The sequence below is a fragment of the Typopeltis vanoorti genome, chromosome 20, assembly GCF_054136105.1.
Source record: "Typopeltis vanoorti isolate ZY-2024b chromosome 20, IOZ_Tvanoo_1.0, whole genome shotgun sequence".
NCBI classification, from domain to species: Eukaryota; Metazoa; Arthropoda; class Arachnida; order Uropygi; family Thelyphonidae; genus Typopeltis; species Typopeltis vanoorti.
In genome coordinates, this window is record NC_143568.1 from 61823571 (window position 1) to 61838664 (window position 15094).

The 15094-nt window shown below is 33.6% G+C and overlaps 1 protein-coding gene across 1 annotated transcript in view; it reads right to left on the reverse strand.

Moving 5' to 3' along the window:
* Positions 1 to 2408: 2408 nt before the first annotated feature.
* CRMP (Collapsin Response Mediator Protein) overlaps positions 2409 to 15094 on the reverse strand; it is a 242908-nt gene continuing 230222 nt past the window's right edge. Inside the window, exon 13 of the mRNA XM_090409720.1 lies at positions 2409 to 3634. Coding sequence (XP_090265846.1) covers positions 3549 to 3634 — 86 coding nt within the window. The 3' untranslated portion in view covers positions 2409 to 3548. The remainder of the gene's footprint in view (positions 3635 to 15094) is intronic.

A 15094-nucleotide genomic window follows, 5' to 3' on the forward strand; every position in this document is an offset into this window, starting at 1 on the left:
TTTCCAACCTAATGGCAGATCTATATATTAAAATTGGCTTGAATATTGCTAATTTAATGTTTTCATTGATTTTGCTTTTGTTCCATAATATGGAAATGCAGAATAAGTTATCATGCTAGCTTTGAGTATCACCCAGATTATCTGTGGCTCCCATTGTCTTTTGTTGGAAATAAGACAAACAACATATAAGATTTCAGTTGTGAAGTTGAATATCGGATGGATTACAGAAACACCAAGTTGACACTGCTAGTGTTATTATCGAGCTAAGAAGACCAAACCAAGAAAGATCACTTCCTATCAACAATTTTCTTCCAAATCATACATTACTGTCTTAGAAGACTGTATAAGACATTAATTGCAGCAATGCACCCCCTGCCAATTAGGCATGAAACACTCTTGAATTTCCTTTCCATTTCTTCAGTTTTAATATGGTTTTACCACTGATGCATCTGTTTACTCTGGCACTTTGCCTCAAAATCCTCTTTCCTTGAATCCTGTAGCAAGCATAGATGTTTATGATTGTCTTACCTTGTGTAATGTTATAACCTTTGATATGAGACAGTAAGACCTTTGTCCTTACACCATTAAAACCATAAGTCATCATCACTTCTTTTCTTGGTCTCTTTAGTCTGTTAACTGTCTTAATTCCCAGCCTTCATGTCCATGAAGTAAAATTGACTCAAACATTGCCTTGTATGCTGCTGTTTTAATTCATTTTTCTTTTATTCTATGTAACTTTATTCAGATGGCTTCCACACCAAACATTATACAGTTTAGTTTCATCAGTCTTGAAGGCAGAGATTGATTTTATTTGATATCAGGCAAACCTTTCCTTCATAATGTGATTACATAGTGATCAATTCTAACTGAGAGAGTATACTGAGAGTTCTTCAGTTATTTAGAATTAGACCTTTCAAATTAAGTAGTAGAAAAGTTAGTGTTGATAGGAAGTGAACACAAATTAATATTTTAGTAAGACAGAAATATCACTCTAAAAAGAAAACTAAGTTCAAAACTTAAAATTAATCAGTAGCTTTCTGAGGAAATGTAAGGCTCATGTATACAAGTATTAAAGAAAATGTTAAAGACCTTGAAAATAACCCAGTTGTAGAGATGATGTGGCAACATCTGTAGAAAATACTGATTGGGCCTGAGAAGCATTTGAAAGAATTGTCCCAAACATTGGATATAAAAGCTAATGTAAAAATTTATTCATGTTTGGGAACAGCTGCCTTTCTACTTTTCTGATAGCTTTCTGAGAAAAGCTTCATGTTTTCTAGTATCTCCATTACTAGAAAACATTTAGGAAGGATGTATGTTTTCGACCACTATTCTTTCACTTAAAAGTGAAATTAAAAGTTTTTAATTTTCTAATTAAAATAATTTCCCAGTTACCCTAGACATCTAGAATAACTTGTCTTCAAGGTTTAATTTCCTTCATAATTTTTCATCTGTAATGTTTTTTTCAAAATGCAAGGAAACTAAGAATACGTGCTGCTTTACTTTGCCAGGAACTTTTGCATGATTTCTATAACTGCTCGAGTCTGAAAAGTTGTGATTTTGGATTTTGCCAATGCATCTCTACAGTCAGGTTCTGATTTTCAAACTCTTTCGCATTTTCTTTAATACTTGTATACATGAGTTTACATTTTTTCAAAAAGCTGCTTGATTAGTTTTAAAAGTAATGAACTTAATTTTCAATATCATACTTTTGTCTTACTCAAAACTAAATCATGATCACTTTCTGTCTGAAGATGTCATTGTCAAGAACACAACTTTTATTTTTACATGAATTTATGCACATCTTTCTCAGAATGTGGTTATAGTAATAATTAGTCCATGTCCTGAGCAGAAATTATTGTTACTTATTATTAGCATTATCCTTTTCTCCAGATTTTCCTAAAGCATTTCTGTATGTTTGGTATTCATTTCCTACTTTGCTGTTTAGATTTCCAATACAAACTTTTTTTTTTTTACTGCACATTAGCTATCCTCTCTCCTAGAACCTTTTGTGGGAACAAAGGCACCAAATAGACTTCACTCTAAGTTCTATTTCATATATAAGCTACTGATTTCTTTCCCTGATCACTATTGCAGTATCACACCATGTGATAATCCTAAATAATAACAGTAGTTACATATTTAAAAAAAAAAAAAAAAAAATATATATATATATATATATATACCAGTTGTCTTCATTCTGAATATTAAAGTATAAGGGAAAACTGGATTTTCTACATTTAGCATGGTCTCTTTTCATAGTGAGCAACAAGAATACCAAAAACTTCCTTACACTCCATACTAATGTTTTTGTAAAAATCATCAACTAGTTTGGCAGCAGTTGAACTTCAAATTTGAAAGCTACACATGACAACTTATGATTTGAAAAGAAAACATTGCAATTTGAATACTAATGCAAAGCTCATAAATTTATTTCAGATGCACTAACTTGGTTACAAGTTCCAGCAAGGAACTGACCATCTTAAAAAGAGGCACATTTCTGTTGCAGATGTTCTAAGCTCTTTCTGTAGATAAATTTAACCACCTAGGTAATGATGATAGTAAGTATATAATAAACTAATTTTTTAAATTCTATTTCTCTTACTCTCTAGTTAATACTATTTACAAAACACGGGAGGCAGGTTACATTAGTAATCAACTTCTTAATAAAAAATATATAAATACATTTATTTGCACAAATTAAAAAACAAACAAGATCACTTGTTAAAATAATTATAAAAACAGTTTTTCCATTAAAAGGATGCCAGCTGATAATTACAAGCTACCTAAGTGGTTAATTTCTCTAGTCAATTTAAATATAATCTTGCTTAAAAGTGCAAGAATAAGTAGGATATTTTCTTTCCCGGCATTAATCAATAATAAATGAACTTTCTATGCAGAATAAGAAAGCTCTGTTTTAAAGTGTGGTAAGCCACAGCATAGTACATTAACATTTTCCAAATGCAGAAACCTTTAAATTGCAAAAGAGCACAGAAGCCACTTTAGATGTATAGGCAAGTTTAGGCAGTAACTTTTGTCACACTGTCTTTGTGCATTTCAAGCTGCATGTCACATGTATAGATTAAATACTTCACTTAAATGCACCTAAAGTAACAAAATAATGTTTACAACAATGAATAAACAATGACAAAAGGCATAAAAATACAGCAATAGAACAAGTATTTACCACACATTCTTGGCACATATCAGATAAGCATGGCACAAAAACAAAATGACTATACATAATCGATCTTTCCTTCTGATAATTCTAAGCTTCCCTCCCTCTCCATTAAGTTAAACATTAGAAAAATTCCACAAATGATTCAGGTTGAGACAGATTTAATTTAATCAACAAACAGAACTGTTTCAAATCAATTCCAATATTTTACAATTTACTGGATGTCTTATTACAGCTTTCACAGAACCTAGTCATACATTCACAGGATAACAAAATGTGTTTCTTTGTTAAATTAAATTACTATTTATCAAAATACCACACAATAAATGAAGTTCAGCATGTGCTTTAGAACTGTGCTAGTTTGTTCCCTTCACCACAATCCTGTGGAACGACCACCAGGAGGATTGTTGATTCTTATTCCTGAGCGAGGACTTTTGTTGTCATCTATCTGAGCACCTATAATGAAATCAGAAAGACAGAATATTTAATTACACACAAAAAGATAACAGCCAAGTATTAACATGGAAAACTAAGGCACTGATTAGTATGCTTTAAGGATTATATTTTCAAAATGTAAACAGAAAAACCAAAAGGAGAAACTTAAGATATTTATACTTGCAAGATTTTGTTTGCCTGAATTGCACACTGCTGAGTAAATACTGGTAACAAGACATATTGATTATGAGGATAAATTAAGTGAATATATGCTACACAATTTAGCAAACATACATAAGAGGAATGCATGTTTTATATAGATGCAGGGAAATAGGGACTTTTTTCAGTATGTGATAGGAAGGGGAGCCCAGAAGTTGAGTAAGAAAAATCCTAGACCTGACACACTGACTTACTCTAATGGAATAGTATAGATGGCAGGTACTTCCTTTCCATGACCAACATGAGCATGTTGATGTCTTGACATGAGCTCTCCAGACTTCAATTTGTTCCCAAGTTAAAAGAACCTTTCCTTTAGATACGCTTCACTACCATTTACAAGGTTTCTGCTGAAATGATCCAACTTATCAAATACATCAGAAAGAAGGGCTTGCTGACAGGAATGCAAGACTCAATACAGAGTAGTAATACAGAAGGCCTATAAATGTATTTTGTTATATGTTTGGTTTAACAAGCACCTCCACATAGTGTAGTGCACACTTCAATTGGAAATGAGCCGAGTTTGATTCTCGTCATGACAAGAAAAATCTTTATATGGCTTTTTCAACTGATGGTGAATTACTCAATCTCATATGGAAGTAGCAGGGTTTTCCCTTCCTACATACAGGCATATCAGCCAGGAGAACACACACAATTTACAGATAAAAAAATACTATTGGTGGCAGTAGTGTCATGGTGAGTAGTTGGAGGATATTATTGCAAGTCCTGATAATTTTGTATGGTATATGTCCCCCCCCCCTCATAAATTAAAATATACTTGTTTATTTATAAAGGGGAAGATTCAATCCCTGAGTTAAGTGGATGAGTATAAGATATACATCCACAGATACAAATCTATGTGCAAGCTGAATTGTAGTTTTTTTTTATTTTTTTTTTAAAGACTCAAACGAAATCTTATAGTTTGCTGCTTCTGTATCAAAAGATTGGGTTGCCAGTTTCTTATAAACCACTTTTAGAAATTCCTAAACCTTTTAAGATATTCCAAAATTCCCTGGTATCTATGAAATTTCCTTTTCTTATGGGACAGCTTATACATGTCATTGAGATAACTGTAGCAATATGGCTCAAAGTCTAATAGATAAGGACTCATTGCATGTCTCTGCAAAAAACTGAAATTAAGTGGTCTGCATTTTCAATGACTTGTCTAACGAAGTGGTTCACACACAAGAAAAGTGACTAAATCTCATTATGCATGGAAAACGATCGTGCAGGATCATTCATCTAATCCTGCATATCCGATCTTTACTATATAACCAACAACTTAGAACTGCCTGTGATCGTTCATGCATATTAGTTCTGAAGACTCATTGTGACAGACCTACACAATATCTATCATACCTCCTCTTTGAATGCATTTCATCAACAAACTTGAAACACATTATGGCAACCCATTCCACTCATTCACAACTCTCCAAGAAAAATTCTAGTCCTTATACCTTTTGCTCACTACACTTTTACTCAATTTCTAGGGAATAGCTATTGTTCTGCCCCTCTACCAAAGTGCTGAAAAATTTCCTCTGCATCATTCCTGTAAAACGTTTTGCAACTTCAATTTTTCTACCATCATAGGAAGCATTCCACAGAGCACTCACCATCTTTGTTACTTGGAACATCCCCAAGAAACCCAGATGACTAGACTTGCACACAGTAATCAAGATGTAGCCTTATTAAAGAAAAATTATAAAATTTCCTTATTGAAGAACACACTAACAAGCAGAAATAACCAAGTTATTGATCTACCTTGGCCACTTCTGCAATATGCCCTCCAAACTTCACCTTCTTATCTACCAACACTCAAATCCTTAGAATATAGTTCAATCAATGTAGTACACAGCTAATCTTTTCATCCCAAAATGCATAACTTTTTTTTACACTTAACCACATAACTGGCACCTTATTTTTTGCCTGTATTTTCAGCCTATTTAAATCATACAAGTTCTATATTACTTTGCTTACCCAATTTCGTCATCAGCAAACAAATTAATATATTGCCCTTTAAATCATTTCCTATATCATTTATGTACAAATTAAATAGCAATCATCCATGCACAGAGCACTGTAGTATATCAATACCATCTTGCTTTTCTTGGATTCTGCTCCTCCATATACTGTTCTTTGATATCAGCCCATTATATAACCATCACTGTTATAAAAGTGACTAAATTACTAAAGCTTGGCCTACTCTTCACTAAGGCATGCTGCCTCCTACACACACTCCTGAATTCCATCTTGGACCAGCTTTACGACCATGCCTAAGATAATTACTGGTCTGTAATTATTATTAGACACCTCCAGGGAGTCCAAAGACTCATTCGCTACTTCATTGTGGAACTCCTTTATGTAACAGAACTAGAACTATTTTGCCCTCTTTCCACTCCCTTGGGACTTCAGCAGAGCCTGGTCTGTTTAAAAAGAACTGGCATCACCTCTTCCTCCTAACACATGAGCTGATATCCCACCTATCATCAGGACTAAGCTACTGATTTCCAAATAATTTTCTCCACTTCTACTCAGGGCATCAAAAAATAAGGTTTACAGTGGACTTGGAAAGAAATAATGAATTGCTGTTTTTAGATGTTCTACAAAAATCAAAAAGGCAGTATATTTCCTATGTTATCTACAGAGGTCATTATGAATATCACAATTTACATCTCATGAGGTGACAATAAAATGAAGGAAGAACTAGATATCTTAGATAATGAATTTATCCTTAAGAAGTATCCAAAAAAATACTGTATGAAGAAAAACCACTATGCTTAAATACAAATGTTCAGTACAAAGACTAAATCCTGTCAATACCTCTGTAGACTTTCTACTTCTATTATTTAATTACTGGGTGATAAAAATATTACTTTGTTATCATAAAGGGTAAACTAGTAGTAGATACTAGTTTCCAGGTAAACTAGTATCTACAAAATTTCTTTTTCTTGCACAAAACTCTCTCATGGTTTCCTTCTAAGAATGATCTCTTTCTCTTCCTGGCAAGTCTGAAGTTTCCTATAATTGTCATCTTTCCTATTTCAGACAAACTAGACACTGGAAAAAAGATTACAATACCAATCTTACATCATTAATAAGAAATCTGATAGATCCAGCCTAGTGTGGAATTGACAGAGACCACAGAATCTTCTTTTGTGAAACATGCTTATTCCATCAATGCCATTTAAAGTTTGACTCTTTCCTTAAATAAATATTCAAAGCTGTGCTTCATCATCCTAATCTGAATCAAAAATGACTGCCTCTCTTTACCAATGATATAAGAATCTCATTCTCCTCAGACATCAGTAATTTTTTTTTTTTTTAAATCAATTACTACATCATGTTGTTCCTTGTATACCATCATGCAGTTCACACCATTATTTATATAATCCGATATTAACATTCTACCACATACGTACTACCTTCCCTGCCATCGAGGATAACCTATATATTTCAGGATAAAATATTTGTCAATTGAAGTTTATTACTTTAACTGTTTCATAAATAAGAATAGATTACATATGTGTACATGTAATCTATTCTTATATTATGGTACAAGTATATCTCAGTTTTTTTTCATTTTTCTCCAGTCAAGGACTTTTCATTCAACAAAATCTGTAGACTCATTAACAAGCATAAATCTTTGATATTTAAAAGTTGTTGATGAATATCTTTGCTCATCATAATTATATGATTTGAAATGCTTTTATTAAAAAAAAGGGTACAGTTTTATTTATTTTTTATTAAATTTACTGCATAACATTTAGGGCTAGCCTTAAGCCAAGTGGACTGATTGGGCTTAATCAGGTTCAAAGTTATGTGATGAAGCGAGAAATTTAAAGTTTGAAAGATTCTGCTGAACAAAACAAGAATTTTTTATAATTAGTGTGTGAAAGTATAATTATTCCTTAAGGTACTATCAGGAAGTACCTGACACTGGTCCCTACTCTTCTTTCTTTCATTCTTATCCTATCACCCCTAATGCTATTAGAGTAATCAAGGGCTAGGGGATGAACCTTTCCTATCTTACTTCGCTCTTCTCGTGCAGCAGGAGTCTGCCTTCTCTCCCACCATGCCTAGCTAAAGCTAGAAGTCAAATGCAGCAGAGGAGTGGCAAACTGGCTGCATTAGAGTATTAAGTGGGATATAATAGGTATTGCCAAATGCACTGGCCAGGAGAAGGCACGGTAAATTTGAAGAATGGAAAACTATTTTACTCAGGAAGAGAAAACACCCACAGAGAGGGAGTCACAATATTAATTAGTAATCTCTCGCAAAATTCCACCTTATCCACAGAACCACATGGTTCAAGAACTATAAATTAAAAGGAAAAGAAAACAGAATTTTTTTTTTTTTAAATTATACAAATTCATGCTCCAGATCACTCACATGAAGATGAAGAATAAAATACTTTCTACCATCAACAACAGAACCCGATTGGCAAAACAAACAAAAAGGATATCCTAACAGTAATTGCCAAATGCACTGGCCAGGAGAAGGCATGGTAAATTTGAAGAATGGAAAACTATTTTACTCAGGAAGAGAAAACACCCACAGAGAGGGAGTCACAATATTAATTAGTAATCTCTCGCAAAATTCCACCTTATCCACAGAACCACATGGTTCAAGAACTATAAATTAAAAGGAAAAGAAAACAGAATTTTTTTTTTTTTAAATTATACAAATTCATGCTCCAGATCACTCACATGAAGATGAAGAATAAAATACTTTCTACCATCAACAACAGAACCCGATTGGCAAAACAAACAAAAAGGATATCCTAACAGTAATTGCGAGACTTCAAAGCCAAGGTAGGGGGATTTACACCAGACATGAAAGATGCAGTGGGCAAATTTGGAGTGGACGAGAGAAATGAAAGAGATAAAAGACTACTGGAATTCTGTAAACATAACAATATTCATCTCAATTACCATGTTTATTTATTTTAAAAGTTAATTTATTTGTAAAATTAGCTGAATATAAATCATGCAAAAGAATATATCAACTGGAACATAGATTAGTGTGCTAATAACAGAAAACAAAAAGGACATGAATGTGAATTCCTTCGAATAATAGAATGGCACAGTTTAACATATGGGCTCAACATTAATGTAAGCAAAACATAGCTGATAATCCTAGACTGGAGGCATAATGGAAATACTTCAGAACTGCTTGCTAACATAAAGTCAATCGGTTTATCTATCTGGGCTCATTGGCTTACTGCTCTCTACCGGTGAGAATCATATGGAAGAAGTAAGAAGACTTCCCACTGTAGGAAGATCTGCAATAACTCAACTCACCAAGATAGTCATATCATATGTTCACTGGGCATCCACAGATGCCGTATGGTCACTCTGATGCCCGGTGATGTGCCATGTAGTCCTATTGTATGCTTTTCTGGAGATCAGTCACTCCACACACATCATCTATCCATCTCATTAATGGTCTACTCCTTTCTCTTTTTCCAAGCACTTCACTTACTGTTACTGTTCTGAGAAGTCTTCCATCCTTTCAATGTGTCCAAAATCTTTCAACTTTCTTCTGTCAATCTACTACTGATCTTTTCTAATCAGTATATGATATCCTCAACAGCCTTCTGTAACACCAGATCTCAAAAGCAGCTATCCTTTTCTTATCTGACTTCTTTAGGTTGCAAGTCTTGCATCCATAAGTTGCTGTTGGAAAAAACAACTGCATCCAGAATCCTCAACTTTGTTCCCATGGAGAAAGAGATGACAGATCCATCCTTCCATATTTTAAACATGTCTCTGACTGTTGTTTTAGCCATTCCTAATCTTCTTCTAACATCTTCTGAACAGCAATTCTTCACATTAATAATGGATCCCAGGTACTCAAACACCAAGATAGAAAAGAATATTATTATTATATGACACTTCCAGGGAGTCCAAAGACTCATCGATGGAGGGAACCTAGTCTACAACTCTGTCTCCAATACTCAAATAATCCACCAACTATACAATGAACCACAACTACCATCATCATCTACCACCCACCACTAGTATTTTCACAGACAATCACAAACATCCATGCCCACAGCAAGATTAGAACCCACAGCCTTTTGGCTGGAGAGCAAATATGCTAATCACTCAGCCAACCAGGTCTATCAACACCAAGAACAGACTGGTTAGATCCTTGGTCTTCTCTGTGGTTCTTTATGGATAATTTTTTTACCATGTGTAACTACCAATTCTGAAGCGTCTTGGTTACTTATATACACATATATTAGGGTATATTACTACTTATATTAATGTTTATCAGTCATAGGACAAGAAGGGAAAAAAAAATTTTATCAGACATATGGTCATTTGTTATTAATCATACAAGGTCATTTTTACACACATTTTTAGACTTAATACTTACAGTATGTCTTGTCTGACTTTTTTTTTTTTTTTTTCATAGCGACTTAATTTCTTCTGTGCTATTATAAACAAATGTTTATAATGTTGAGAATACATACAATTTAAGAAAATTTACAAATTTACAAAAAAATACTATTGTTGGATAGTTGGATGGCAGGTGGGCTGTGTGAGAGGAGTAGTAGAGTACAGCACTCTCCCACAATGAGTGCTTGGACTCCTTGAGGGTGCCACATGATAATAATAATGTTGAAGGTAAAAACATTCAAAGCCAACATAAAACTCAGTAATATAAAACCCTTGGTCTACACATGTTTAGCTAAGCTAGTGAGTTTTCTGAATTCTGATTGGCTCTGAAACATCAGTGATATCTTATGACCCAGTGATAACTGAGGAGAAAGAAGAAAAAAAAAAAATCTAGGTTACCTTTTTATAATTCAATATAAAGAAATTACATATTTTGAAAAAGTAAGAAAAAAAATCTATAATACTTCTTTCTCATCTTTGCAAGTTTTGATATTCAATCATGGGTATAAAATTTTGTATTTTACTTTATTACCGTAAAAAAAAATGTTCCTGAAAATACTGGTTATTTAGCATTATACCTGAGAGCTCTTTAAAGATTTTTATGATATCTCTGTATCCTATTTTCCTTCTCACTGTGTCCCATTATAACAAAAACAGTGATAATCAACAAAAAAAAAGTAGCACAAAACAGTTTACACTGATCAGCATGCTCACTAGACATAGTAAATGAGGCAAAAATATAAAATATTTATGACATAAAACATGCCATGGAATCAACATTATGTAACTAAAAGTGACAATCAAACTTGGAACTCTAATTTTTGAATCTGATTTTTAAAAAAAATAATTGTCATATTTACTGTTAATCTTCAGAGCTTTTCTCATTTGTGCTTTCTTTAGTTAAAACTTCCTGACGATTCTGTCAGATATTCAACAGCAAGATGTCACTGTAATTTTCTTTATTCTTATTAAAAAAATGTGTATTCTTGTTATCTCATTTATTTAGAGAATCTTAAGTAATATGAATAATCCATTTTCTTTTATATAAAGTGCTTTTGTTTATTATATCCTACCTTAACCCCCCCAAGGTACTGGACAGACAGACAATCACATACTACTAAGGAAGGCTAATCATCTTGTTGGGCTCCTAAAGATAACAGATAAAACAAAAAACATTAAATTTCAGAAGTGTAATAATGATTATTAAAGGAACAATTATTAGAAGTATAAATGTAATCCAGAAGAACCAAAATTTTAAACTTTTAAAAAAAGTCCAATTCCTGAGAAAAATCTGAATTGCCATTGTTCACAGTGAACTACAAACAAAGAATGAGGCCACCATCAGCAAACTAGCATTGATATTTTAAATTAATGTGGAAACAACAAGCCAACCAAAGCTGCAACAATGCTCCATAAAGATAATGGAAATTCAACTAATACTCAGATTATGGCAACATATACTATGTACATACACCTTAATGTAATATTTATATTACAAAGTACTGCCAGTGAGGTGTGTTTGCATTCACTCACCTCAGATTCTAAAAACAGTCATCCTGTATGTTAATTACCAATTAATCAAAATCGGTTTTTGTGATCAAAAAAAAAAAAAAAGGATCAAAAACTCCCCCTTCACCACAGAAATGACTTATGAAAATACCAGTTCTTATCTGATGGGCAGCACTGACCAATTAAGCTCAAGAAGCAAAACAGATATCTCCATTGCAGCTGTCAAGAAACGTAATGACCTGGATTTAGGTGAGATTTTCTTCAGGCCATGTTATTTATTTTCACAGTATTGATGACAACACAGAATAAGAAAATAATATTTATTAACTTATTTGCTGATATTATATCCAGCATCTTCAGAATACAAAAATAGTTTGTCACAGTATGCAAAACAATTTGGTATAAGAGTGGGACTTGTTTAAAAAAAGTGTAACGGACAACGCAAAGAACTAAAGTCCTAATTAGGTGCCATCTATGTTCTAGGTCGAAGAGAAGAAGAAGATAGTCCTAATTAGGCACGTATTTACTCAATGAGTGCCTTCCCCAAAGATTATAACCCTCAGCTGTTCAGCAAAACGTGAACAGATTCCTCCTTTCTCCTATTCCTTTTGCCCACACGACACTAATGTGCTATAGGTCATGTGGCCTTTTGCATGTGGATCAGATTAAAAAATAAACAAAAAATTACACTCGCAGCTTTCTCTCCGACAATGCACCCACTTTCTTTTCTCTCTAAGAGAGGGAAAAAAACCTATTCACTCCCTTTTCTTATCATATTCTTATACAACTTCCACAGATGGTCTCTTATTTTCCCTTCTCCTATCTCTTGAAAGATGAGAACAGGATCCATCTGATAGGCACCTTTCAACAGTTTATGCCTCAAATATATCATCCCTCTATTCACTACAAAGTTCTGCAGGCCACATTCTGTGAGACTCAAAAAATGTGATCTACATACTTTCTTTTACTAGACTTTGAATTCCCTCTAGGATTTTCTCATCACTCTAAAAATCCATGTGATACCATCTGTATGCAGTAATGTATATGTGACCTGGCTGAGACCTTATACAACAGGACTACAACTGTTTCATCTTACTTGTCTCATTCTTCTCACAATTGAAGCAATTCTGTATGTCCTGTTCACTACTTTTACACTGTCATTTCAAGGTCTCTTGGATTTTCTTTTTGCAACATAACCCCACAAGTGTAGCACTCAGTTTTCCATCTCTGAATTCAAATGCAAGAATATGCATTGAAATTGTATACCTGTCAAACTAATCACCTTATCCAGCCTATTTAAATCTCTTATAAGCCCTCAACCAACTTTGAAGCTATTAAGAAGCCACTCCCAATATCTATATACAGGTTAAACACTGGCTCAAGATCAGAGTCCTGCCCTATTAACTGTTATCTCTCCTTCTCTTAGACAACCCTGACATCAACACAGTGTTTCTCAATCCACTCCAATATCTGATAACCTAAACCCATTTATCATAATTTCAATATCAATTTCATTTGTGCCAAGCTGTCAGAAATCCTTGCAAAATACAAGTATGGCTGTACAAACCTTTCAAACTTGTCAACTACTGCCATCATCTTATCATAATAATATAAGTAGATTATAACTTGCATTATATTCTAACACAAGTCCTGTACAAGAGAAAGTGGAAGAATGGTGACAGTCAGTCTGATGAAACAGCACCTGTGAAAATGGAACATGTGGGAGAAAGTGATTAGTATGAATTTATGAGATTGATCGCCACTTAATTGGAAAGTCCTTTTCTGGTTACTATCTAACATTTTTTAGGAAGGATTCTGGTGTCACATTCCAGATGTGAGAACAATATTCTAAGGTAGGGCACATTTGGGATTTGAAGTTGTACAAGTCAAAAGTAATGTCTGTAAAAGAATGTTAAGAAAGACACAATGAATAATTGCATGAAAAGAAAAAAGCACAAACTATCAAAGTGGTTGCTTTATATACACAAACACTCATATTCATAGAAACTGCATCACCTGCTGTAGCTATGTTTTTTTTTTTTTTTGATAATTAAATTTGAAGGCCTATTTGAAAAGAGATAATAACACAATAACTGTCACAAATAACGAACAAGGTAATATAACATTTTTATTTTTGATTAATATTTGGCTTTTTAATAGAAAATGACAACAAATTTGCCAATATTTCAAAATGGAGTGGACAGTGATATTTTCATTGGAAAACAAACACCAGTATCAAAATTTAGTTCAACTACACAGTTTTACTAACATTCAAAACTAAAAATTCACTTTTTGCTGTTTAATACGTTGTGGGTCCTCCTCTTGCCTCTATGGCAGAGCATTAACAAAATCAATTTCCTGATAGATGCAACTGTCAATTCATTGACTGATCAGGGGTCCATTTGGCATGCTCTTTGCACCAATTTAACTAAGCCAATCTAATTTTTTTTGGTTAGCAAGGGTTTCTTTTTTTAGGGTGCCTGGCTATCAGTTCCTGTTGAATGAGTCTTCTCTTGACAGTTACAGAGCTAGCCACAACTCCTGTTTGTTCTTCCCAGTCCCATTTCTCTGGATGATGCATGGCAATATCTATATACTGCTTCAGAACTATCTTGGATTCATGTAGACTGGCTTTCTTCCTTTCAGCAGATAAAGTTTCCTTCACTTTAAACATCAGCTGTATCACAGTAGATTGACTACAGGCCATTTTAGCTATTTTGTTGGAGGAATAGCCTTTTCTATTCAAAGCTTGAATCACACTTATTTCTGCGAAGTATTAACTGCACGTAACTAACCATGACAATCTCAGCACGAAAATACATTAAATACTAGCTCTTGTTGTCTATTAATAGCATAAAAAATTCTGATGCAATAGTAGCAACTATTACATTATACAGAAACTCGAGAGAATGATAGATGATGCAATATAATGAAATATCTAATGATAAACCAATGAAAATAATCATTTAACTACTAAAAAGTATATTTATGTAAGGTAATACAGTTTCTATGAAACTGAGTGCATATATGAAATTTGCACGTAAAAGGCCACAAAGTCGATAATATAATGTAGGTGATGGTGATATAGTGTTTAGCATAGCTGCCTTCCAAGCAGTTGACTCAGGTTCAATTCCTGGTCGTCGCATTTTTTTTGCTGACCTGGTTGGCCAAGTGGTTGGTGTATCTGCTCCCCAGCCAAAAGGCTGCAGGTCTGAATCCTGCCATGGTCACAGATGTTTGTGATTGTCTGTGTAAATACTAGTAGTGTAGTGGGCAGTAGATGGCATGGGTGTAGATGATGCAGTTCGCTGTACCTGGTGAACTGAATGGTGAAGACAGAGTTGTAGAGTAG